This window comes from Scyliorhinus torazame, chromosome 8 (genome assembly GCF_047496885.1).
Source record: "Scyliorhinus torazame isolate Kashiwa2021f chromosome 8, sScyTor2.1, whole genome shotgun sequence".
Classification (NCBI taxonomy): Eukaryota; Metazoa; Chordata; class Chondrichthyes; order Carcharhiniformes; family Scyliorhinidae; genus Scyliorhinus; species Scyliorhinus torazame.
Genome location: NC_092714.1, coordinates 26108708 through 26136438, shown reverse-complemented (window position 1 = coordinate 26136438; position 27731 = coordinate 26108708). Strand labels below are relative to the sequence as shown.

General features: G+C 50.8%; 1 protein-coding gene across 2 annotated transcripts in view; it reads right to left on the bottom strand.

Moving 5' to 3' along the window:
* The window catches only part of LOC140427698 (interferon-induced GTP-binding protein Mx3-like), a 48525-nt gene extending 21138 nt beyond the window's left edge, over positions 1–27387 (bottom strand). Inside the window, exons 1-7 of one of the 2 annotated variants that reach the window (XM_072513211.1) lie at positions 27218–27387; positions 14133–14325; positions 13779–13916; positions 12365–12516; positions 8928–9066; positions 3604–3802; positions 1395–1473 (exon numbers count right to left, since the gene is read on the bottom strand). In XM_072513211.1, the coding sequence (XP_072369312.1) occupies positions 1395–1473; positions 3604–3802; positions 8928–9066; positions 12365–12516; positions 13779–13916; positions 14133–14322 (897 nt within the window). In that variant the 5' untranslated portion in view covers positions 14323–14325; positions 27218–27387. The remainder of the gene's footprint in view (positions 1–1394; positions 1474–3603; positions 3803–8927; positions 9067–12364; positions 12517–13778; positions 13917–14132; positions 14326–27217) is intronic. The other variant, XM_072513213.1, reaches the window with a different exon arrangement.
* Between the last annotated feature and the right edge of the window lie 344 nt (positions 27388–27731).

The following is a 27731-nucleotide window of genomic DNA, read 5'->3' as shown; positions in this document are numbered from 1 at the left end:
TCTCAAGGACAATTAGGGATGGGCAATAAATGCTGGACTAGTCAACTATGTCCACAGCCTGCAAATGAATTTTATTTTACAAGTGCATACTAGTAGGTAACTGTAGATAACCCAGTGATTGGGGGTGAAAGGGGGAATTAGAAAGTCAAAATTGCTCAGGCCTTCCCACCACAATGGCCAGCTGACCAGCTTTGCGTATTTAGATGATTTCCTTTCTCTCCTATTCTGATCAGATGTTGTTGAGAATTGGTCAAAAATTCCTCAGCCCCTGAGCCATCGTTTGAGATGGGGATCTGCTTGCCAGACTTCACCAGAGGGGTCCCAGCCAATTAGTGAGACTGGGGAGTGGGGTATAAGATTGTGTCAAGGAGCATAGGATTTCCATATGGACCCTGAAGGAGCACTTTCCCTCAGGCAGCCTAGTGAAAATTGTAACCTGGCCACAATGCGATCGCCTGGATACGACATGTTCTCTTTATTATAATGCACATGGTGTTCACAGTGGAAGTTTCATGGCGCAGTTGGTAGTGTCCCTGCCACTTAGCCAGAAGCTCTGGGTTCAAGACTCACCCAGGACTTGATGGCTAAGGAAGATGCGTCCATAAAGTGGCCAAACAGGTTGCACGTCAACCTGCTAATCCTTCCGAATACGCCAATGGCTGGTGGTAAAAGCAGGAGTGACGCCTGGTCAGCCAGGCTTGACGTGGCATGGCACCCCTCAAGTTACTGGCCCCCGGCGACAGATTAGTAACCTGTTACGGGAATTACTCGCGATGGAAACAGATGAATATCTGCCTTAATGCACCGGTAAGTGCAGGAAGGGAATTGGAATTGGAGCATGGTGTTCCCGGCATCCTCCCATCCAAGTGAGACTCTACCCAGCTTCCAAGACCAGATGAGAATGGCCATTTTTAGCCGAGTGTAGCCAGACTACCCACAACACAGGGGCTGCAGCAGTTCGAGAAGTCACCACCACCTTCTCAAGGAAAATGACAGCCTTATTGCTGTCCGCCCATTCCAAGCTCCCCCTCTGACCTCCACAGGAACACAGGCAGCAGCCCCTTCCCCACCACTGCATGTAAACATTGGCGGGGTTAGAGGGCCGTCAGTACCTGCATTGCTGGTTGGTTGAGCTCCCGTTACCTTTCTTATTACTGATTCCCCAGATTATCTGCTGGAAAGTAGAGCTGGGCCTGAGCTGGTGGCAGTGGGGCTTAAGAAGTCTCATCAAGGTTGAGCGTGCTTCGTCCTTCATCACCTCTCCAAAGACCAGCAACTATGATCCTAACAAGGGATGGCGGACACCTCTCAGACGATAACATGCAGCACAGATTTGTTCCCATTTTGCATTCAGTCCCATAAACCAACCCACAATAAAAGTGTGTGTAACTCACCCGGATTTGGATAACGAGCTCATTGGTGAGTCTAGTGGATAAGTGCTGGAAGGATGCCAATTTCGTATCCAGCAGTGGTCTATGGAGAGAGAAAGATTGAAAATATGTTGAAAAAGCCGACACAAATGATGGTAGTATTTCTGATTTTCCTCTTAAGAAACCAATTCCTCCCCTTTGTTACCAATTCATAGCAAAGAGGAAGCTGGACAGTGGCCTAGCACCTCTGGAGCAGGCAAAACAGATCCCCTGCACTACTGAAAGATGAGCAGGCACGTTCTCCCATTGTCCTGCCCTTACTTACCAATCAGGCGACACCACTAAAACAGATGCTGTGGTAATTTATTTCGCTGCTGTCGGTGGAAGATCCTTTGGTGCAAAATTATGAAAACATTTGCTACGTTACAACAGGGGCCATGCTGCAAAACTAATATTTCTTTGTCCATAACATGCTTTGGGATGTCCTGAAGTTGTCAAATGCAGGGAGTGAGTGCAAATTCTTGAGCCACTGCTGTCAGTGCAGTGTGCGGTGGGGTAGGGAGTTCCAGGATGTTGACCCAGTGACAGTGAAGGAACGCCAATATATTTCCAGGTCAGGATGGCGAGTTGCTTGGAGGGGAACCTCCAGGTGGTGGTGTTCCCAGGTATCTGCTGCCCATGTCCTTCTAGATGGCAGTGGTCATGAGTTTAGAAGGTGCTGTCCAAGGAGTACTGGTGAGTATGTGTACAAGTACCGGCAAGGAGCACTTCCTTTGGTTCATCCAACCAGGAGGATTCTGGACACAAGGGGCGGGATTCTCCAATAATGGGGCAATGTCCCCACTCCAGCATCAAAACACGGGCATTTCCTGAAGAAAGTCCAGGGTGATTCTCCAATTTGCAGGGGGCGGGCAGGCCCGGGAGTACTCCTCGTAGCTCTGTCTGCCGATACGGGGCCCTGCACTTCCGGTCGGGAGTCCGCGCATGCGCATGGCAGAGGCCTTCAGTGGCCACCCCGCACGACATGGCGGAGTCACACTGCGGAGCGGCCCCGAAAATATAGGCCCCCCCGAGAGTGCGCGCGCCCGCGGATCGGTGGCCCCCCGATCGCTAGCCTGGCCGTTCATGAGGCTCCTTCCGGTGGAGGATTCCCCCCACCAGGGGTCCCCCCACCAGGGACCGGAGAATCGCGGGAGCAGCGTCGCACTGGTTTTCAGCATCAACGGCCATTCTCCGCCCCTGCGCCAATCGCGATTTCGGCGCAGAGGCTTGGAGGATTCCGCCCATGGCCTTTGGCTTGCAAGATTAGCTGGAGTTGATTGGGATGACCTTCAGTGACACATCTTCAGATACAGTAATGAGCTGAGCAGTGTCATGTGAGAGTACCTTTAAGAAATGGGTGTTGAAGAAATGGGTGATTTTTATAGAATCGCTGTAGTGCATGTACCTTTAAGAAATGGGTGTTTATTACTGCAGTGATGTCAGAGTGTGGATTGGAGCTGGTCTGTCTGTCAGCTTTTACTTTCGCTTTAGGCTGTTTGCTGCAGGGTATGTTTAGTTTCGTTTTAGTTTTGGAGAAGCTGCAATCACAGCAGGATGTGCGTGAATCTCTGCAAGCTTATGTATGTCCATTTGGTGATTTCAACATGGTAACTGTTCTCAGTAGTGAAGTTAAACCTGATGTCTTTCTGTACAAAGGGTTCTTTTTGTCTTATGGATGTTAAAAGAAAAGTTTAAGGATTATTTTGAGTGTTGTATTCTTTGGGAGTTGCATTTGAATTCATGGTTGCTAAGATGTTCACTGTATGGTTTAAAAAAGGTTAACTGAGTTCATAGAATAAACATTGTTTTGCTTTAAAAAATACTTTTCCATTTCTGCTGTACCACACCTGTAGAGTGGGCCGTGTGCTCCCCATACCACAATCTATTAAAAGTTGTGGGTCAGGTGAACTCCATGATACACTTTGGGGTTCTCTAAACCCTGGCCCATAACAGCAGTCAATCATCAATAGTGCGATAGAGTGTAATGGACCTGACCAGTGCCTCAGTGGGTTAACTAGGCCTCAGCCTTCCTGACAGGATCTAACCTCAAAACCAACTCAACCCCATGGAGACGCTATCGATCGCCCATTAAGAAGCATTGTTCCTCATTGGTCAATTTTATTGTAATAATTCAACTAATGAAATAAAGGTTGTATTTCAGCTGCTTTGTTATGAAGAGCAAAATGGGTACCTAAAATGAATATTCTTGCAGAAAAATTCAGTTTCCTTCTCCAGCGCATTAGCCAGGGATGTATTTCCAATGAGGTCATGCTGTCCCCGGCACTTGATGAGCATGTAGCCTTTTTGCAGAGGAACCATTTTATTGTTGATGATTTTGAGAATATCTTGCTCTGTATTGTAATCAATCAAGTCTGGTTTTGTAAGAACACCTGCAAAGTAAAGTACAACATTCAGTGACTTCTCAGTCAGTGTCAGTCACTCTTCAATCCATTGTTGGCATTATATACCCAATGGCACATTAACATAACAGCGGATACTGAATCCAATTTTGAGATGGATGAACAAGTCACCTTTCAAGTAGAATCTCATTTGAGAATGGATGAGGTTAGGTCTTTGATCCAACCCAAATGGTTCAAAAGGATCTCTGAAGGCAGAAGGGCAGGTTAATCGGATGGTGAAAAAGGGACACTTGCCTTTATCAATCGGGGCATAGATTACAAAAGCAGGGAGGTCATGTTGGGAGTTGTATAGAACTTTGGTGAGGCCACAGCTGGAGTACTGTGTGCAATTCTGGTCCCAACATTGTAGGAAGGATGTGATTGCTCTGTAGGGGGTGCCGAGGAGATTCACCAGGATGTTGCCTAGGATGGAACATTTGAGCTATGAAGAGAGGGTAGATAGGCTTGGGTTGTTTTCACTGGAGCAGAGAAGACTGAAGGGAGACCTGATTGAGGTGTACAAAATTATGGGGGACATGGACAGGGTGGATAGGGAGCAGCTGTTCCCCTTTGTTGAAGCATCAGTCACGAGGGGGACACAAGTTCAAGGTGGAGGGCAAAAAGTTCAGGGGAGATTTGAGAAAAAACATTTTTACCCAGAGTGTGGTGACGGTCTGGAATGCACTGCCCGAGGGGGTGGTAGAGGCCGGATGACTCACATCATTTAAAAAGTACCTGAATGAGCACTTGGCACGTCGGAACATTCAAGGCAATGGGTCAAGTGCTGGCCAATGGGATTAGGTAGGCAGGTCAGGTGTCTTTCATGCGTCAGTGCAGACTCAATGGGGCGAAGGGCCTGTTCTGCACTGTGTTACTCTGTGATTTTGGGATGGAAGTCGGTCCTGTCCAGTGATTGCACAGATCCTACATAAAGCGAGGGAAACAAAGTTAATGTTTCGAGTGTGGAGGATTCTTTTTTAGAGCTCATGTGGACTCGAAACGTTAACTCTGTTTCTCTCCCCACAGATGCTGTCAGACATAATAATAATAATCTTTTTATTGCCACAAATAGGCTTACATCAACACTGTGATGAAGTTACTGTGAAAAGCCCCCAGTCGCCACATTCCGGTGCCTGTTTGGACACACAGAAGGAGAATTCAGAATTCTCAGCTGGTACGGGAATTGAACCCGCGCTGCTGGCCTTGTTCTGCATCACAAACCAGCTATCTAGCCCACTGAGCTAAACCAGCTGAGTTTTTCCAACGTTCTCTGTTTTTATTGCAGATTTACAGCATTTGCCGTATTTCACTTTAACCTTACACAATGAAACTGTTCAGTCCCAGGCGAGTTTGTAGCAGGTCTACACTGCTTGGGTGGCGACCTAAAGGCCTCGCGCCCCCCCCCCCCCGCTCGGGGCGCGACATGGCCAGTAAGTTCCATGAGAGGCGCTGCCAGGATGCCCAGCTGGCACTGTCAGGCTGGCAGGGGCACTGCCAGGGTGCCAGGCTGGCATGACCAAGCTGGCATTTTGCCCGTGCTGGGGATGGGACCCGGGATGTCTTGTCCTGATTGAGGTAGGATGCGGGGCCGACTCGAGGCCCCCCCCAACAGGTGAGCTGGATGGCGGGAGGAGGTCCGGGAGTTGCGTTGGGGGCCCGAGAGATCGGTACGCCATTTAAAATTGGCGTCCCGAACTCCCCCTGCAATGGTGAGGGGAGCCTGCGACTGAGTGAGGCTCAGATAAAGCCCGAATAAAAAACAGAGTGCCGTGAGATAGTGGGGTCTAAACCTGCCCAGAACAGACTTTGTTTCTTTTTATTAAGTCACGCCCCTTGAATCTTCCCACCTTTTTTCCACCACATTCCTCGGCCATAAAAGCCTTCCGCTTATTGCCAGATTTTCCATGCTGTTCTGCTGTCACCACCTGTTTTAATTGTATTGTAATTGTGTTCAGCTGCTGGGGATTCACTTGTGCTCCTCCATTTAGGAGCAGACTGAAACTCTGTTGGGTTTGGAGGTACGTGTTTGTCTCCGTAAATAAAAACTTGGAAGTATATACAGTCCAGCATCCAGTTCTATCCCTCACCGCTTGGTTATCCAATGGAACGCTGGACAAATCTTTCCCAGTTCCATTGCCATTCCCTGCCGCCTGAGCACCATCATCCCTTGTGTCACTTAACATTTATTGCCTTTTCCCAAGTCACAGACCTTCCATCTTCTTTGTTCCTCCCCCAACCACACACCCCTGGCTTGCTTCCTTGTCCCTGTATTTTCTCGCCAAACTGGATTGTTACCTGAAGTGTAAAGATTTAAAGGGCAGGGGAGATAAGCTGCTCTTGCAGAAAGCCGGCCGAGTGAGCCGAATGGTCTCATTCCAAGCTCAAACCATTCCATGATTATAACCACGGCCACCATTTTGTTTTCTATTCCTTTGCTGGTTGTGATTACTATTGCTTTTGATTTCAGGTGGCAGCTGTTTGGTGCTTTGCCATTCACACCTCCTCTAGGCACATCTTTACTTTACTTGCCCCACTACCATTCCCTTTGACCTTATAGCACAAAATCCTTTATCATTTAATGTCCCCAGTCTTCCTTCTGTCACAGTCCTTTCCTTTTGTCAGTTTCCACCCCCCAACAGCCCCCCCCCCCTTGATGTGCTCAAAACCTTGTCCCAGTTCTGATGTTTCAGGTCAATGACCGTTCACCATTCTGTGCCTTTCTTTGCAGACGCTGCCTGATTTGGTGTGTATTCTCCCCACTGTTCTCCAGCTGGATCCCAATGGATATGATCGGCCTTGGGTGACCCTTGGCTATTCGCAGCGGGCAGGGATTGCGAGATTTGGGGATCTCTTCATTGAGGAGGGTTTTCCGAGTTTGGAGGAGCTAGAGAAAGAGTTTGAGATGCCTTGGGGAATGGGTTCCAGCACTTGCAAGTGCAGGATTTTGTCTGGAGGCAGGTACCGGGCTTCCCTCGCCCTCTCACTAAGGGGACTACAGGATAAGTTGTTGTCTAAAACAGGGGTTGGGGAGGGGAGGGACTCGGAAATAGAAAGGAACTGATGGAGTGGGAAGAGGTCCCAATTGGGGAAGTGAAGAGGAAGTGGGAGGAAGATTCGGGTGGGGACCTGGAAGGTCGGGTTATGTAAGAAGGCCCTGAGGAGAGTCAATGCATCCTCATTGTGTGCCAGGCTTAGCCTGATCCAGTTCAAGATGTTCCACAGGGCTCATATGACTGTGGCGCGGATGAGCAGTTTTTTTGAGGAGGTGGAGGGCAGTTGTGGGCAGTGTGGGGGAGGTCCTGCGAATCATGTGCATATGTTTTGGGCGTGTCCAAGGCTGAGGGGATTTTGGCAGGGATTGTCGGATGTCATGTCAGAGTTCCTGGAAGGGAGGGTGTCTCCGAGACCAGAGGTGGCAACATTTGGAGTGTCGGAAGATCCGGGAGCCCAGGGGGGCAGAGAGGCCGACGTTTTGGCCTTTGCCTCTCCGATGGCCCGGAGACGGATTTTGCTGGGATGGAGGGAGTCGGAGCCTTCAAAGTCGGGGGTTTGGGTCAGTGACATGGCAGGGTTTCTTAGGCTAGAGAAAATTAAGTTCGCCTTAAGGGGGTCGTTACAGGGGTTCGCTCGGAGGTGGCACCGTTCATCGACTTCTTCAAGGAGAATTGGCCATCAGCAAGAGGAGGGGGGGAATTGGGAGGCATGGAAGTGACGAATAAGGGCAGGGAATCTAATGAATGGATAGTTAGGGTTTAGGGATGGGGGGGGGAGTTCGGTTTGTTTTTGTGGGGTTTTCTGTGTGATGGAGAATCTCTTTGTTTTAAATGTTAAAATTCTAAATGCCTCAATAAAATATTTTCTGAAAAAAAAAGAAAAGAAGCGTTGGCATGTGAAAATATTTTTACAAGTCCCCAGGATATGTCAGAATTTTCATGGCTTCTTGAATTATGAACCAATATTGGAAAACTTAAGGATTACAATTGATAATTGCATATTAATTGAGAGTTTCATTGTAGGCGGGTGCTGGGCAACAATTGGGGACTCACTTGTGTCCCTACAAAAAGGTGCCCCTTAAGTTGTTGGTTTAGTTTGTTTGTTTCACCCAAAATAGGGCCGGGATTCCCCGATCTGGGGTCGGGCCTCCACCGCTGCCTGCGAGAGCGGAGAATCTGGTGCTGAGCCAAAACTCCATTCACTGCGGCGGGTCCAGAGAATCCCGTCGGCGTGAACGGATAGAGAATTCCCGCTAGGATAAGCCACCAGTGGGAGGCTCTGTATCCCGGAATCGCACTTTTGCCCATTTGCAGATTTGGCTCGGGGGTTGTTGCCCGTGAGTCCTGGACGACAGACAGCTAAGTCAATTCACAGTCTCCTAGGCCACCTGTCATCTCTGATGCCTGTGGAGTTCCCTGTTCCATTATCTGAAAAGGCTGCTCCTCACTTTCCGGTTGCCGTTCAGACCCACACTCCTGATTTTTGACCACCAGGTGTGATTGGGGGGTGGGGGAGGGGGGGGGTGGGGGTGGAATGTGCAGGAAGAGAGTTAGATCCTCCTTCTCGATCTGCTTCTAGGCCCCATCAAGCTGCCCATCAACATTTCCAAGCAGTGGGCAGTCAAGGAGGCCTGACTCTCTCCCGCGGTTAGGTCTGTGCCTGAGTGACCCTGGAAAGTGAGTGTGCAGTGTCCACTAGCGAGTTTGAGGCCTTCTGCGACCGGCAGGCTCCAGTGCAAAATCAAACCTGGGGTTGACGTTTTAAGTATGGAATTTCCTCGAACGTTTCGCTTTGTCTTTAATTTGTTTTTGTTACAGTGGGTCAAATGGGACGCGTAACTGGTAATGTATTTACAAGAGAGATATAAAGAGCAACAGTCTGAAATGTGGCGCTTGGCGTGGGCGGGACAATATAATGTAGCCTCTGTAAATAAAAGCTTGTAAATGGGTAAGAGTCAGATTTCAGTGTGGAGGATTTTGTGTTTTCTGGCAACCCTTGACAATTACATTGGGGAGGAGACAAAGTGCGAAAGGGTTTCCAAGCAATGTCCTGTCTTGAAATCGCGAGCACAAAAGCAGCCGCAAAACCAGATTTGCTTCCGCAAAATCCCACTTCAATTTACCCAGGGTCCTTTCTCCTTTCGGGTCAGCTTCCTGGGCCATTTGCAATGCTTCTGTGGTGGCAATATCCACATTGCAGGCGATGACAACCAAAATGATAGTTTCTTCTTTTTTAATGTAGGATTTGATGAGATTTTTGATCTAGGAAACAAGAGGAATGTAATGGTTAATTATCGAGGTACACTCTCGAGATTGGTACAAAGGCATGCTGCTGAGATGCCGCGGCAGAACCACTGCTTTATTTTTCTAATTACTTTGCCAGAAAGACTGGAGTTATCGTCCATCCCATAGTTTTGCTAAGAAAGTGGTAAGATTTCTTCTTGAAATGATTGTATTTGCAGCTAACTGTTATTTCGTCAATCTGAAGATGCCACTTGCGCTGCTGTTGCTGTTTATTTACTTTTTTTAAATATAATAATCTTTATGTCACAAGTAGGCTTACATTAACAGTGCAATGAAGTTACTGTGAAAAGCCTCCAGTCGCCACATTCCGGCGCGTGTTCGGGTACACAGAGGGAGAATTCAGAATGTCCAAATTACCTAACAGCACGTCACGTCTTTCAGCTCTTCAGAGCTAAGAGTCTAACCATACGACTTAGAGTGTCTGTAATGTATCAAACTCATAGAGGGCTTGACAGGGCAGATGCTGAGAGCCTGGTTGACGAATCTAGAACTAGGGGCGCGATTCTCCGCTCCCGCGACTAAGTGCCCGCGCTGTCGTGATCGCCGTCGAGTTTCACGACGGCACGAAACGGCCTCGATCGCGATCGATTCAAGGCCTGAAAATGGGCTAGGAGCGGGGCCGTGAGGAACTGGGGGTGTGTGTCGCGAAAGCAGCGTCGTCAGCGAGCGCCGGGCATTGGCACCGCGTAAAAGCGGCACCGCGTAAATGCCGCAGCCGGCGCCGCGTAACTGGTGTCACCCGCGCATACGTGGTTGCTGTCCTCCCCGAGGCCGCCCCACAAGAAGGTGTCGGATGGATCTTGCGGGGCGCGGAGGAAAGGAGGTCCTCCTTCAGAGAGGCCGGCCCGCCGACCGGTGGGCACCAATCGTGGGCCAGACCCCATTTGAGGCCCCCCCTGGGGCAGGAACCCCCCTCCCCCCCCCCCCACAGGCCGTCCCCCCAGCGTTCCCGCGCTGTTCCCACCGGCAGCAACCAGGTGTGGACGGCGCCGGTGGGAACCCGTCATATTGGGCAGGCCGCTCGGCCCATCCGGACGGGAGAATTACGGGGACAGCGGAGAATCGCCATTTTGGGTGTCCCGGGCGATTCTCCGGCCTGCGCCGCGCAGAACATGACCGGGCCGTTCTCGCCGCTTGGGTGAATCGCGGGAGGGCGTCGGATCGGCGTTGCGTGGAAAAATGGCGCGCCAGGCGATTCTCCCAACCGGCGCGGGAGCGGAGAATCGCGCCCTCGAGGTCTCAACACAGAGAGTCAACTACTTCGGACTGGAAGGTGGAGAGAGCTGTAGATGCTCAGTTTTGAATATTTTCAATACAGAGATTGATGGCGTTTTGGATACAGAGAAACACAGAATCTTTGCAGTGCAGAAGGAGGCCATTCGACCCATCGGGTCTACACCAGCCCTCTGAAAGAGCATTCTACCTAATCCAAATCCCCTCCCTTTTCCCCGTAAGCGTGCACATTCTACATTTTCAGATCGCAATCCAATTCCCTTTTGAATACCCCGATTAATCCTGCCTCCACCACCCTCTCAGGAAGTTCGTTCCAGACTCCAAACACCGTCTGGGTGAGAACAATTGTTCCTCACATCACTTTTACTTTGGCCAATTATTTTGTATCTGTCGCCTCTCGTTCTTGATGCTCGTATGTGCAACAAGAAATATGGGGATGGTGTGGGAGGGTGGAGCTACGATAGAAGATTAGTCAGGATTGTATTCAATGCCGGAGCACGATTGATATTTCCTCCTCCTATTTGTTATGTTCTTATGGTGATATATCAGATATACCCCTTTGGATGGAAATTTCCAAGGATGTGGGTCAACTAATTTGATGTTGTAATAGAATTTACAGTGCTGAAGGAGGCCATTCGGCCCATTGAGTCTTCACCGGTCCTTGGAAAGAGCATCCTATCTAAGCCACACCTCCAACCTATCCCCGTAACACCACCTAACCTTTTTGGACACTAAGGGCAATTTAGCATGGCCAATCCACCTAACCTGCACATCTTTGGACTGTGGGAAGAAACCGGAGCACCCGGAGGAAACCCACGCAGACACGAGGAGACCATGCAGACTCCGCACAGATTAATTAAATTTCATGAATTCATGAGGAAGATTTGAGCTCCAATGTCCTAAACACTACAGCATTGTAACAATCTCTGGATCTCATCTGTGCTGGGCCAGAGTTCATTTTAACACTGGGAGGGGAAAAATAACTTTGTTACCAATACTCCAGCACTAACATCTTGATAGCTACAGTAATTCACTAATCGAGATTGATGTTGAAAACTTGTATCTATAGTCGTTTGATAGTATGGATCTTGAGTATTGCTGAAAGAAGAGGTACACTACTGAAGCTTTTTGTCTTGCACTGATCTTGGGAGCTGCCCTGATGAGTGCAAGATGAAAAGCTTTGAGAGCCTGTATCTTCCTTCAGCAAAACCTGTACCCATGTGAGTCAAGACTTCAAGAGAAAAATGAGAACAGTTGCCAATCTGGACAACTGAAACTAGAAGCCAATTCCTGAAAAATGTGGGCAGCAGCTCTCACTATTGATGCAGCTGGGAAAGGGGAGGGTGGGGGGTGGGGGAGCAGCAAAAATGTTAGATCTGAGTCAGTAACAAGACGTTGCATTCAACTAGATATCCTGGGCTTGCTAGTGACAGCGGACATTGCCACGTCAGGAAACAGGAAGGAGTTTCCCAGAAGGTTTGGTTGGTTTGCCAGCAGGTGGGCAGCTGTGAAAAAATAGGAAGGTCACCCCACTGTAAAGTAAAGGGTTAATGTTTATGTTAATGAGACAGTGATGTCAATGATAATGTAGGCATGACATCAAATCAGATGATCTAGGAACTCCAAAGGAGCAGGTCACTGCACAGTATGTGCAAAGAGAGAGTAATGTTCCTTACTGTGTGGTCCTGGTTGTAAATAATTGTGAACAAACATTTGAAGAAAATCTTTAGTGCTGCCGCAGTGGGGGTGGCACGGGTGCACAGGGGGCAGCACGGTAGCACAGTGGTTAGTACTGATGCTTCACAGCGCCAGGGTCCCAGGTTCGATTCCCGGCTTGGGTCACTGTGCATAGTCCGCACGTTCTTCCCGTGTCTGTGTGGGTTTCCTCCGGATGCTCCAAAATTAATATAAAAAGGGAACTAATGGGAATTAAGATTAAGACCAAATTGTAAAATAACAAGTTAAATTGCTGTTTCGAAGAACTTATACTTGTGTGGCTCATATTAACACCAGATCTGGTTACCATGAGTCCAATGTCCTGAGGCTGGTCACCAATGGGAACCCTAATGATTCCAGGCAGGTCTATCAGGGTCAGGTTCGGAGCACAAGACGATTCCACTTCCAGACTGATCAGTTCAGAACTTAACCCAGTTCTTCCAGCTAGATTTTCCTGGGCTGTAAAATAAAATACGTGCATTTTTTTTTCATAACTGCCCTCTGCAATAGCATCATCTCCATTTTACATATAGATATCAGATTAGGTGACACCCTTCGGGAGACACAGCCATCATCGTCCAGGGGTAACGTGGCCATAAGACGGTGGACCTTTGAGCTATGATCGCACTGTTCACCCATTATCCCTGTTCTCACTAAACCAGGCATTGTAAGACTCCTTACTGTGCCCACCCCAGTCCAACACCGGCATCTCCACATCATCACTAAACCAAGTTAGTTCTCAGTCTGGCAACACCACGATTTTAAAATTCACGTTTGTGTGTTCAAATCCATTCCTTCCCTCAATATCTCAGCTTCATCGAGCACCCCCCTGCCCCCCCCCCCCCCCCCCCCCCCCCCACAGTTTTCTGGGATCTCTGCACCCCTCCCATTCTGATCTCTGACACATCCTGATTTGTGGCTGTGCCTTCAGCTGCTTAGGCCTAAACTCTGGAATACTCTCCCTAAACCTCTCTGTGCTCTCTACCTCTCTCCACCCCTGTCAGTCGCTAGTTAAACCTATCTCCTTAACCTGGTCATTTGTTCTAATACGGCCTCGAGTGGCTTGGTGCCTTGTGAAGCATCTTGAGCCATTTTTACTGTCTTAAGTGTGCTGGCTGTCGTTGTTTGTTGAAAGAAGCAGATGACAATCCTACACCCAGCCATGTGGAATCATGAGCACTCAACGCACTGGATTTAACAAGCCCCCCAAGGAGGTTTGAGGTGAAGATCCCAGAGCAGTGCAGAGTCCCATCAAACATGGCACCTGGAGAACATCGAGAGCGCACAACTGCATCCTAATGATTATAGAATTAGGAGCGTTGTGATCCCAAAGAGAACAGCCTTGGGAATTTTCAAAAGAATTTTACACAGGACTCCCGCAGCCAATGAGGCAAGGAGTTTTCACTCAGTGAGCCTGGGCTATGGAATCATAGAAGTTATCGTGCAGAAGGAGGCCATTCGGCCCATCGTTTCTGCACTGGCCCTTGGAAAGAGTACCCCACCTAAGCCCACACCTCCACCCTATCCCCGTAACCCCACGTAATCTTTTTTGGACACTAAGAGCAACTTAGCAAAGCTAATCCACCTAACCAGAATCCCCATCCGAGGGGTGTCTAACTCACTGCATCACCCATTCCCCCTAACACATTGCACTGTGCTTTTTTTTCCCCAATCGATTTAATTCGAATGAAACCGGGGAACAATCGCTTTACACTTTGTACCTTTCTTAATTTCTTCTTCCACCTGATGTGGGCTGTTCAGTGTTACCGAATAATCTCGATAACGTAATTGTCCATTCCATGGCGATCCGTTCACTGCGTTCTTCAGTTTCAACTCAAGAGGACATCTGGTGACGATACCTGATGTGAAACATTGCAGTAAGAGTACTTTGCAAAGTAAATTCCACCAATATATTCACGATTTGAATATTGAGAGATAGTGCGATAAATGGACAGGTGCCTCTACTAACATGGCAGAGAGAAATAAATTTATTTTGGGCATGGCCCATGTTTAAAGGCAACTATCCCATGGCATAACATGGCGGGCACAGTGAATAAACATGATAGGTTTCTTACCAGTGCCCCTGGGAAGAGCCACCTCCGACAGCATCTCCAGCACCGAGCTCTTCCCTGAACTCTGGTCCCCGATCACGGCGATTGTGGGTAGTGGTAGGTCCTGGGCAAGGCCCAATTCTCTCATCGAATCAATGAGATCAATGTAAGGACGAATTTTATTTTCAAATTCAGTGTACAAGAGGCTGGCCATTTTCTGAAAACAGAGCAATGCAATCAAACATCCTTAATTGTTGTCTTCAGAGGTGGAGGTGAAATGTATCATATGCACAGTGCCATTTCTTTCGATGCCCCGCTCAGTGAGTCCCGCGTCTTGTACATGAATTGAGGGTAAATTGCTTTGAAACATTCTGAGGTCATGCAGTGCGCTGTATAAATCTGAATCTTACTTTCTATTGTTACAATCTGATGAGGGGGGTCAGGTGGCTCCCCTCTTTTCCCACTCCTCATTTGCCATCCACAAGTTTTTATTTTAAAAAAAGGATTTTCTTGCTAATTTCAGGAGTGCTTAACTGTTTACACTATGTGACAGTAAAATACACAATTACGCAGAGAGTTTTTAAGAAGAAAAGAAGGTAGTTTTTAATTGTAGGTAACCCGGTCTAAGGCATGCAGATTTCAGCATTGAGGACGTTTAAAGATGTAAGTGTACGGGCTATCTGTTTGTCTGGAAACAACAGCGCCGATTAGAGTTGATTTGTAAAATCTTTGTCCGTGGCACCTGGATGGACAAAATCAAGGGAAAGGCAGGCAGGAGAGAGGGAGAGATAGAGAGGGAGTGAGAGAGAGAGTGAGAGTAAGAGAGTGAGAGAGAGAGAATCCACTCAGGGTCTTGATCCTTAGCATCTCCATTGCTTGTCCTGTTCTGTGAAGGAAAGATGTGCATAAACACACAACGGGTTGGCTTCTCACATGACTCTCTTTAACCAACTGCTCAGTAACCCAAATATGGTCATGGCTAGCGTATTTCAGTTCTAACTTGATCATTGGTAGAAATGTCTCTCTCAGCCATTGTCCAACTAATCTTGTCTAATGGCTTTCTCCACCCAGTTGAGCACTCAGGTGATTGTCTGGAAACGTTGATAATTCGCAGGTCATGGCCTCTGTTCATTTTCTTAGGGGAGGCGGTGGTGTAGTGGTATTGTCACTGGGCTAGTGATCCAGAGAAACAGGGTAATGCTGGTCCCGGGTTCGAAACCCACCACGGCAGATGTGAAATTTGAATTCAATAAAGAAATCTGGAATCAAAATGATGACCATGAAACCATTGTCAATGTTGTAAAAACCCATCTGGTTCATTAATGTCCTTCAGGGAAGGAAATCTGCCGTCCTTACCTGGTCTGGCCTACATTTGACTCCAGACCCACACAGTGATGTGGTTGACTCTTATCTGCCCCCACTGAAATGGACCAGCAAGTCGCTCAGTTCAAAGGCAATTAAGAATGGGCATCAAATGAACAGGATGGGAATAGAGGGATACGGACCCAGGAAGTGTAGAAGATTGTAGTTTAGTCGGGCAGCACGGTCAGCACGGGCTTGGAGGGCCGAAGGGCCTGTTCCTGTGCTGTACATTTCTTTGTTGTTGTTTGTTTGTAAATGCTGGCCCAGCCAGCTACACCCACATCCCAAGAACAAATTTAATACCATTGTTCCTGGTGTGGCTTTGTAGTCAGGCTGTCTCCATTTCAATAGTTTTGGAATGCGGAAGGAACAGTGATGCAAATGTGCAACCGTTTTGACTGTGATGCCAAGTCACTGGGATGTGGCTTTAGTCTTTTTTTTAAATCAATTTGGGGTTTCCAGCAAGTAAATGCAAAAATAATTTTTGGTATAAAGCATAGTTTCACAACACAATGCTTGCTCACATGTGGACAGACATTCATATGTCTCTGCCAGCCACTTCCAGCATAAAACCCCAGCAGTGATAGGAGAAAACAGAGGGCCAGCACCTGAAGAATTGTTCACTTCATCCTTTGTGTCACAGCAAGGAACTTGTCAAGTGAAGCACTGGGTGAAAAAGCTTTACCATTCCCCAATGTAACCACTAGATGGAGCCGGAACATGTTCTAGGGACACAGTGTGGAATGACAGTCAATAAACTAACTTCAAAGTTTTATTCACAGCAGATATTTCGAGGTTATAAGGATGCAATATATGTACTGTGAGATTTCAAGCTTTCCTATTTCGTCTCATTGTTTTCCTTTTCTCCTTCCTCTCTGAGGGTTGACTTCTTGCTGGCTGCGTTTCCATGGGCTTCCTGCTGTGTGACTTGGCACATCAGAATTGTCACCATTAGAGTGGGTGGGTGGCAGAGCGGCAGCTGGGAGGTGGCAGGGCCGATAGGATGGCAAGGTTGTAGATGGCAGGGTGGGTAGGTTGCCAGCAGGGCGGGGTGGTGAGGTTGGATAGGGTCAGGTCGGGACAGTGGGGGAGTAATAGAGAGTCTGAGGGTCAGTTGTGGAGAGGGGCATGAAGCTGGAGGTTAGTTGTATAGTTACCCACGAGTTAGACCTTTTTTGTTCAGTCTAACACTGCCTGGGTAACTGTGGTAATCACCACTGTTGTATATATTAGGAGATGTGTGGTAAGGCCCTGTCCTGCAGGTACGGGGGTAGTCCCTGCCTGCTGGCTCCGCCCAGTAGGCGGAGTATAAATATGTGTGCTCCCCATACAGCAGCCATTTCGCCAGCTGCTGTAGGAGGCCACACATCTTAGTGTAATAAAGCCTCAGTTGTTTTCAACTCTCGTCTTTGTGCAATTGATCGTGCATCAGTAACTATTGAGGGAAGTGAGTGGACAGTCTCGAAAGTCTGCCACGCTGATTCTGATAGGGGGCTTTTCCGAAGGGTCTGGGGCGGTGGGGGGCTGGAGGATTGTTGGGTGGAGGACGGTGCTGGAGGGTCAGAGGGTGTCAAAGGGTTGATGGAAGAGTTGGGGGCAGGGCGGGGCGGGTGTGCCGGGAGCTCAGGAGGAGAGTTAGGGGCCAAGGAGGGGAGTCGGAAGGTCAAAGAGGGGAGTGGGAGAGTCGAGGAAGGGAGTCCGGGGGGTTGGGGGGGAGAAATCGAAGGTGGGCACTCATGAATCGGGGGGGAGGGGGATCAGTTACATAGTTCCCCAGGAGTTAGACCTTTTATTTCAGTCTGACATTTCCTGTCTAACGATTCAGATGAGTGAGTTAAAGCATTTGAAGTCTCCAACTCTGAGACAGAGGGCTAGATGTTCCGGCCACGCCCACTGCAAGATCAACACAGACGTGACGGGGACCATGTAAAGGTCCCATGACCTTGGGCGGGAATTTCGGGTCGCCGGGCGGATGCGGCCCAAAAATCCCGCCCACAAATGTTTTTCTTTTTGCAGGGTCCCAGAAAGCAGGACAATCTTCCATCAGAAGTTGAAACTTTTCAGGCAAATCCTGCAGTGTCTTTGCTACGGGTTTTCCGCGACATCCCATAGCTTATCCTCTGGGGTACGCCCAGAGGGCGACTACCAAAAGTTGTGTGTCTATGTGATGTGGGTTGAAGGATAAATAAAAAGTAAAATCGCCATAGTCCCAGATGACCATAGGCTGCTTTCCCCTTTGAGGGGAGAGCTGACTGATGGTAATTTAACCTGAGGATCTCCACACCTTAGGTGAGAAGCAAGGTTGAGAAGGTGCGGCCTTCATGAATAACCTAGCCGGTATGAAAATTGAATCCATGATGTTGGCCTTACCCTGCATCACAAACCAGCCGTCCAAAGGGTAAATATTGATCAGGAAACTGGGGAGGATTCCCCTGCTCTTCATCGAAAAGAGCTGCTTGTGAAATCTTTTTCTTTTCTTTTTTTAAATAAATTTAGAGTACCCAATTCATTTTTTCCAATTAAGGGACAATTTAGCGTGGCCAATCCACCTACCCTGCACATCCTTTGGGTTGTGGGGGCGAAACCCACGCAAACACGGGGAGAATGTGCGAACTCCACACGGACAGTGACCCGGGGCCGGGATCGAACCTGGGACCGCGGCGCCGTGAGGCAGCAGGGGCTTTTTCTTCTCTTAACTGCCTGGCTGCTTGTGAAATCTGAATGCACTCCCTCAGCTCCTCGGGATTGGTCTCCCAGCCTTGAAGTCACAGCTACTAATTAAAGGTCTCCTGAAAACTGAAAGTGCGGGATTATCCACAAGAGGGAGCTGGACTCAACCCTTTGGAGCCTGCTCTGCCAATCAGTGAGGTCATGGCCAATCTGATTGTAACCTCAACCGCACGCTGCTGCATACCCCCCCCGGGTAACCTTTCACCCCCTTTCTGTTCAAGAATATGTCCAACACTGCCTTAAATATATTCTGCCTCCAAAGCCCTTTGCGGAAGAGTTCCAAAACCTCACAACCCTCTGAGAGGGAGAGATTCTCTTCCTCTCTATGTCTGCCATTTTGTAGAGGAAGGACTCACCCTGCAGCATGAGCAATAGCAGGAGAACCGTCATTGGGGTCAATCCCATGAACCCACTGGTGGGGGAGCGTGAAATTCTGGGCATGTGGACTTTGTCTACCGAGTATCATAGAATTCCAACAGTGCAGAAGGAGGCCATTCGGCCCATTGAGTCTACACCGACCCTCTGAACGAGCACTCTACCAAGGCCCACTCTCCCCACTCTATCCCCATAACCCCACCTCACCTTTTGGACACTAAGGGAAATTTATCGTGGCCAATCCATCTAACCTGCACATCTTTGGACTGAGAGAGGAAACCCGCACAGCCGGAGGAAACCCACGCAGACACAGTGTGGTAATCACCACTGTTGTACATATTAGAAGATGTGTGGTAAGACCCTCTACTATAGGTACGGGGTAGTTTCCTGCCTGCTGGCTCCGCCCAGTAGGCGGAGTATAAATATGTGCGCTCCCTATACAGCAGCTATTTCGCCAGCTGCTGTAGGAGGCCACACATCTTCGAGTAATAAAGCCTCAGTTGCATCCAACTCTCGTCTCTGTGCAATTGATCGTGCATCAATTTATTACACTAAAGTTTTCAGAAGATGAACCTCTGCATCAAGCCGGATCGCCTGCAGCTGGATCCGCAATCAAGCGATGCCAAAAAGGACTTTCAACACTGGCTAGCTTGTTTCGAAGCTTACATCAGGTCTGCACCAGACCCAATCCCGGAAGCTCAGAAGATCCAGATACTCTACTCGCGGCTGAGCTCCAACGTCTTTCCGCTTATCCAGGATGCGCCGAACTATGGTGAAGCCAGGGCACTACTGAAAGAGAACTACGCCCAGCAGACAAACACGCTCTTCGCCAGACACATACTCTCTACTCGCAGTCAACTCCCTGGTGGGTTCGTAGAAGATTTCTGGAGTGCTTTAATTCCCCTGATCAGAGACTGTGACTGTCAGGCCGTCACGGCCATGGAACATTCGAACCTCCTCATGCGGGACGCCTTCATTACGGGGATAGGGGCAGACCTCATACGCCAGCGGCTTTTAGAGGGGGCCACGCTCAACCTCCCAGCAACAAGAAAACTGGCGCTATCGATGACGGTCGCCTCGCGCAATATTCAGGCCTACACCACCAGCCGCGCGGCCCACCCCTCCTACACATCGTGGACTCTGCAGACGACAGCCCCACTGGGGGCCTCACCCAGCCAATAAGCCTGTGCCACGTGCCAGCCAGTCAACCCCGGGGGCCCACGATGTTACTTCTGCGGGCAACAGAAACACGCCCGCCATGCTGCCCGGCCCTCACCGCCCTTTGCAAGGCCTGCGGCAAGAAGGGGCACTTCGCTGCGGTGTGCCAGGCCCGCTCAGTCGCCGCTATTGCCCCGACCCCCCTCATGTACGGACAATGGACATCTTCACCTTCCCGGACCACGCGCGGCCAGTGGGCGCCGCCATCTTCTCCCCCTCAGGGGCTGGTTTAGCACACTGGGCTAAATCGCTGGCTTTTAAAGCCGACCAAGGCAGGCCAGCAGCACGGTTCAATTCCAGTACCAGCCTCCCCGAACAGGCGCCGGAATGTGGCGACTAGGGGCGTTTCACAGTAACTTCATTTGAAGCCTACTTGTGACAATGAGCGATTTTCATTTTCATTTCATTTCAGACCACATGCGGCCAGTGGGCGCCGCCATCTTCATCCATCCATATATGGTAAGCGCTACTCCCTTGTGGTACACCCCGCCTATCAAAGAATCTCCCTGGCTTCTGGATCCCACTCCGTGGCGATCCGGGTTACTGTATAGTCACACTCACGCTCCAGGGCGTCGAATTCAGCGGCTTCCGCCTCTACGTCCTCCCCAACCTCTGCGCTGCCCTGTTACTCGGCCTGGACTCCCAGTGTAACCTCCAGAGCCTAACCTTGAAATTCAGCGGGCCCCTACCACCGCTCACTGTGTGAGGCCTTCCCTATTCGGAAACCTAACCCCGGATTGCAAACCCATCGCCACCAGGGGCAGACGGTACAGCGCCCAGGACAGGACCTTCATCAGGTCCGAGGTCCAGCGGCTGCTTCGGGAAGGCATCATCGAGGCCAGCAACAGCCCCTGGAGAGCCCAACTGGTAGTGGAGAAAAGTGGGGAGAAACACAGAATGGTCGTGGACTACAGCCAGACCATCAATCGTACACGCAGCTCGACGCGTACCCCCTCCCACGCATATCTGATATGGTCAATCAGATTGCACAGTACCGGGTCTTCTCAACGGTAGACCTCAAATCCGTCTACTACCAGCTCCCCATCCGTAAGGCGGACCGCCCATACACTGCCTTTAAGGCAGATGGCCGCCTCTACCACTTTCTCAGGATTCCCTTCGGCGTCACCAATGGGGTCTCGGTTTTCCAAAGGGAGATGGACCGAATGGTCGACCGGTACGGGTTGCGGGCCACATTCCCGTACCTAGACAATGTCACCATCTGCGGCCATGATCAGCAAGACCACGATGCCAACCTTGCCAAATTTCTCCACACCGCCACTCTCCTAAATCTCACCTTTAACAAGGAGAAGTGTGTATTCAGCATGAACCGCTTAGCCATCCTCGGCTATGTAGTCCAGAAAGGAGTTCTGGGGCCCGATCCCGACCGCATGCGCCCCCCCATGGAGCTCCCCCTTCTCCACTGCCCCAAGGCCCTCAAACGCTGCCTGGGGTTCTTTTCATACTGCGCCCAGTGGGTCCCAAACTATGCGGACAAGGCCCGCCCATTCATCCAGTCCACCCTTTTCTCCCTGACGGCCGAGGCTCAACATGCCTTCAACCGTATTAGAGCCGATATAGCCAAGGCAGGGATGCACGCAGTAGACGAGATGCTGCCCTTTCAAGTAGAGAGCGACGCATCAGGCGTCGCCCTAGCCGCCACCCTCAATCAGGCAGGCAGGCCCCTGGCATTCTTTTGACGAACCCTTCATGCCTCCGAAATTCGGCACTCCTCCGTCGAAAAAGAGGCCCAAGCCATCGTAGAAGCTGTGTGGCACTGGAGGCATTACCTGGCCGGCAGGAGATTCACTCTCCTCACTGACCAACGGTCGGTAGCCTTCATGTTCAACAACACACAGCGGGGTAAGATCAAAAATGATAAAATCTTGAGGTGGAGGATTGAGCTCTCCACCTACAACTACGAGATTTTGTATCACCCCGGCAAGCTCAACGAGCCCTCAGACGCCCTATCCCGAGGTACATGTGCCAGCGCACAAGTAGACCAACTCCGGACCCTGCACGACAACTTTTGTCATCCGGGAGTCACTCGATTGTACCATCTGCTCAAAGCTCGCAATCTGCCCTACTCCATCGAGGAAGTCAGGGCAATCACCAGGGACTGCCAGGTCTGTGCGGAGTGCAAACCGCACTTCTACCGCGTGCGCCTGGTGAAGGCCTCCCGCCCCTTTGAACGCCTCAGCGTGGATTTCAAAGGGCCCCTCCCCTCCACCGACCGTAACACGTATTTCCTCAGTGTGGTCGATGAATACTCCAGATTCCCCTTCGCCATCCCATGCCCCGACATGACGTCTGCCATGACGTCATCAAAGCCCTCAACACAAACTTCGCTCTGTTCGGCTTCCCCGTCTACATCCACAGTGACAGGGGATCCTCATTCATGAGTGATGAGCTGCGTCAGTTCCTGCTCAGCAAGGACGACCAGCTATAACCCCCGGGGAAACGGGCAGGTGGAGAGGGAGAACGAGACGGTCTGGAGGGCCGTCCAACTGGCCCTACGGTCCAAAAATCTCCCGGCATCCCGCTGACAGGAGGTCTTCCCCGATGCACTGCACAGCATTCGGTCGCTACTATGCACCGCCACTAACGACACACCCCATGAACATCTCTTTGCTTCCCCAGGAAGTCCACGTCCGGGGTGTCGCTCCCGACCTGGCTCTCAGCTCCAGGACCCGTACTCCTCCGTAAGCACGTCAGACTCCACAAGGCGGGCCCATTGGTTGAAAGGGTGCAGTTACTCCACGCTAACCCCCAGTATGCCTACGTAGCATACCCTGACGGCCACCAGGATACTGTCTCCCTCAGGGATCTGGCACCAGCAGGTTCCACACACACACACCCCTCCGGCCAGGCTCCACCCCCCCCTCCCCCGGTGTACCCAGCAGCAACCCCCCAAGGACCGTCCTCCCCCTGCCCACGCCCGAGGTTGAAGAGGATTTTGGCATGCTCCCAGAGTCACCAAGGACCAGACCAACACCAGAATCGCCGCCGCCATCGCTCCCAATGCCACATCAAGGCCCCGGACCGGCTAAATCTATAATTGGTTCGGGACGATCAAACCACCTGGTACTGGACTTCAGAAAGAATTTTTTTTTTTTCACTTCTGTATATTAAACTTGCTCTGTATATAGTTCTCCACCACCCCCGTCGGACTCAATTTTAACAGGGGGTGAATGTGGTAATCACCACTGTTGTACATATTAGAAGATGTGTGGTAAGACCCTGTACTACAGGTACGGTGATGTGGAGATGCCGGCGTTGGATTGGGGTGAGCACAGTAAGTCTTACAACACCAGGTTAAAGTCCAACAGGTTTGTTTCGATGTCACCAGCTTTCGGAGCGCTGCTCCTTCCTCAGGTGAGAAGGAGCAGCGCTCCGAAAGCTAATGACATCGAAACAAACCTGTTGGACTTTAACCTGGTGTTGTAAGACTTCTTACAGGCACGGTGGTAGTCCCAGTAGGCGGAGTATAAATATGTGTGCTCCCCATACAGCAGCCATTTCACCAGCTGCTGTAGGAGGCCACACATCTTAGAGTAATAAAGCCTCAGTTGTATTCAACTCTCGTCGATGTGCAATTGATCGTGCATCACGCGGGAAGAACTTGCAAACTCCACACAGTCACCCGAGGTTGGAATTGAACCTGGGTACATGGTGCTGTGAGACAGCAGTGCTAACCACTGTACCACCGTGCCACACCACGGTTGTCGGACTTTCTTAGCCTACAGATTGACTTGAAGGACACGTTATGATTTGGCTGAAAATAAAACATCTGGACAAGAATGCCTTAGGATCATGGAATGCTACAATACTGGAGGTGGCCATCAGACCCATCTTCGCTAGAATTTAGAGGGTTAAAGGGTTATCTGATTGAAGTATCCAGGATATTAACAGGGAAAGACAGGGTAGATGAAGATAAACTATTCCCACGGGTTGGAGATTTGGGGGCAAAGTCTAAAAAGTGGGGCTAAACCGTTCAGGAGAGATGTTAGGAAGAATTTCTTCACTCAAAGGGTGGTAGAGGTTTGGAACTCTCTCCCACAAACAGCTGGAACAGTTGTAAATTTTAAGTCTGAGACAGATAGAGTTTCTTTAAGCGGCACAGTGGAGCAGCACGGTGGCACAGTGGTTAACACTGCTGCCTCAATGGGCCATGGGGCCCAGGTTCAATTCCGGCCTTGAGCGACTGTCTGTGCGGGGTCTGCACGTTCCCCCCGTGTCTGCGTGGGTTTCTCCGGGTGCTCCGGTTTCCTCCCACAGTCCAAAGATGTGCAGGTTAGGTGGATTGGCCAGGCTAAATTGCCCCTAATTGTCCAAAGGTTAGGTGGGTTTACAGGGTGGAGTATTGGGCTTAGATAGGGTGGTCTTTTGAAGAGTCAGTGCAGACTTGATGGGCCAAATGGCCTCTGCACTGTAGGATTTCTATAATTCTGAAAAAGATGTTAAGGGATATGGGCCAATGGCAGGTATGTGGGTATATGGGGCGGGTTTCTCCCTTCTAGGGACTAAGTCCCCACACCCGCTGGAAAACAGGCGGGAATCACTCCGGACATATTCCGAGAAAGTCCGGGGTGATTCTCTGTTTTCAAGGGGGCTAGCAGGGCCCCGGCGTGCGTCCTGCAGCTCCGGCTGCCGGCGGGGCTCTGCGGTTGTGCCCGCGGGTCCGCGCATGCGCACGGCGGCAGTCTCCGCGCCGGCCCCCGCGCAACATGGCAAAGCTCTTCAGGGGCCTGGCGCGGAGGAACATAGGCTCCCCCCGGAATGAGCACGCCCGCCGATCGGTGGGCCCCGATCGCGGGCCTGGCCACTGTGGAGGCACCCCCGGAGTCAGATCCCCTGCCCCCCCCCACCCCCCCACCCCCCCCCCCACCAGGACGGCCCCCGCAGCCAGAAGGGCGAGATTCCGCCGGATGAGACCACATGTGTACCACGCCGGCGGGACTCGGCGGACACTCGGCCCGTCGAGCGCGGAGAATCGCCGCGGTGCCGCTTTCAACGGCCCCCGACCGGCGCCGCGTCGATCACACGCGCGCAACTGGCGCCGATTCTCCGGTCACCGGGGAATCGCGTGCCGGTGTGGGAGCCCATTTTGGGTAACTCCCCGCCCCGCCCTGAACGCGATTTCAGTGCGGAAGGTCGGAGAATCCCGCCCCCAGAGTTTGGCCACATTCAGCCATGATCTCATTAAATTGCGGGACAGGCTCGAGGGGCTGAATGGCCTACTCCTGTTCCTATGTGGCTATATTATTCAATTAACCCATTCCCTTGCTCGTTCTCCATAGCCTTGTAAACTTTACCCCCTTGAGTATTCACTAAATCTCTTGCCAAATTCCTCACCTTTCCGCTACTCCTCCCAGTTTTCTTTCCCAAACGTATAAAAGCAGGCAGAGGTGGGAGTGCCTCACACGCACACACTCACACACTCACATACACACACATACACACACACACTCACACACACACACTCACACTCACACACACACACTCCCTTCCTGTGAGGGCATCGACTGCGAGTGCTTGCACGCTATTCGATGATGAAGCAAGCCACGGACAAACTTAACTGGGTGTCCTCATGTGACCCCTGCCCTTCCCCAGTAACAAGCAGCACGGGTGGCACAATGGTTAGCACTGCTGCCTCACAGCGCCAGGGGCCCGGGTTCGATTCCGGCCTCGGGTGGCTAACCCTGTGTGGAGATTAAAAATCCATCCCTTTCCCAGAACAGAGATGCTGAGGGGAGGGTCAGGTAAAGGTCTTTAAAATTCTGGAGAGATCTGGTGCAGGCATGGTTCTCAGTTACGAGACCTCAAGGTCGATTTTAAAAATGGGGTTGGTACTAATAAAACCAATTAGGAATGCGAGAAACATTCTTTGGGCACACAGCGGTAAGAACATGGAACTCACTACTGTAAGCAAGTCAAGGCAAATCAGATGCCATCAATGGCACGTTCGATAAGTGTACGGGGGAGAAAGGAGCAGAGAGATATTCAGATGGGGTGAGGTACAGAACGGGGAAGTAAGCTCAGAGTGAAACATGAACAGTACGAAGTGGTCAGCTGGGCTGGTCACAGGTTCCTGACTAAAACAGCAAAGATTAACGTGGGCAAGACAGGCCATAGATGTACCAATATGGATCAAATTAGAAATCTAGGTTAATCTAATCTCCTCCATTTTACAATAAACAAGTTTCAGCGACAATCCCAGCCTTGTGTGTCAATGTGCCCTCCCTCCAACCACCATGGCACGGTGGCGCAGTGGTTAGCACTGCTATCTCACGGCACCGAGGACCAGGGTTCGAATCCTGGCTCTGGGTCACTGTCCGTGTGGAGTTCGCACATTCTCCCCGTGTTTGCGTGGGTTTCGCCCCCACAACCCAAAGATGTGCAGGGTAGGTGGATTGGCCACGTTAAATTGCTCCTTAATGGGAAAAAAAAAAGAATTGGGTACTCCAAATTTATTTAAGAAAATATAAATAAATAAATAAAATAAAATATATCTCGGGAGAGGGGCAGGGAAAATTGTCACGTGTGAGGCAATGTGACAGGAGATTAATTTAATCGAAGGTGAATCAATCCCTTGACAAGAGGGCTGATTCCACTGTTAATTCTGGGGCCCCGGTACTCCCCACTATCACCCCCCCCACCCCCACTACACCCCCCCCACCCCCACTACACCCCCACCACCCCACCCACCCCCACCCACACCCCCTCACCCCCACCCTCACCCACCCCCACCCTCCCGCCCCCTATTCTCCCGCCCCCGGGGGACTAGGAGCGGTGCCGCGTCATTTACGCGTGCCGGGCCTTGGCACCGCGTAAATGACGTGACCGGCGCCGCGTAAATGACGTCACCCGCGCATGCGCGGTTGCCATCCTCCCCGTGGCCGCCCCGCAAGAAGATGGCAGATCGATCTTGCGGGGCGGCGGAGGAAAGGAGGTCCCCTTCAGCGAGGCCGGCCCTCCGATCGGTGGGCACCGATCTCGGGCCAGACCCCTTTTGCGCCCCCATCCGGGCCGGAGAATCACTGCTTGCCCATTACCAACGGCAAGCGGCGATTCTCCCAGCTGCCAGCCGTGATTCGCGCCACGCTGGTTTGGGGGGGGGCGGATCGCGTGCGGGCATCGGGACGGCATGGTGGGACTCGCGCGGCGCCCGGGCGATTCTCCCACCCGGCGTGGGGGGGGGGGGAGGATTCCACCCCTCATGTCTCCTTAAACCCCCCCCCCCGCATACTCAGAGCCCCCATGCTTCCCTCTGGGACCCTCCTGTGTCAGTTCCCCGGTGAAATTTGATTCTGACTCATCAAGGTGAAAGGATCAGGAAGTGTAGGGACAGAACAGTACCAGTCTGTTCAATCCTGCAGCAGTGAACAGAGGAACGGGCGGGTAGAGAGCAGATTGGCTGCACCTACCTGAGTGAATTAGACCTCACCAATGTTTGAGTCACCGTGCCTCACTTTGTGCTTACGGCCCAGCCACAAAATATAGATGTCCCTTCTCAGATGACGGGTGGTGGTGGGGGGGGGAGGGTGCTGGAGATGAAGATTTGGAACCAAGCAGGAACTGACTTTACAAACTCACTTTCAGTTTCAATTCCAGACTATAACGTCAGCATTAAAGTCCATTTCCTGTCAGCTGCTGAAAGCCTGTGACTGGAATGAGATGTTTAATTTAAAGAGAGAGAGAGAGAGCAACCAGACAAGTTAAAGACACAGAGGATTCAGGAAAATCCGCAGCAACGCCAGTGGAACTCCCTATTTGGCAAAACCCCTCTTCCCATCCCTGAGCCTACTCTGCTATCACAATGAGCAAGGCTTGTCTCTCCACAATATTAATGTCTTTCATTCAGGTTCCCCCCCCCCCCCCACTGGATTTAAGAGGTTTAACCGCATGACTTTGCCCCCGTGCTACAGCCATTAGTTGGCC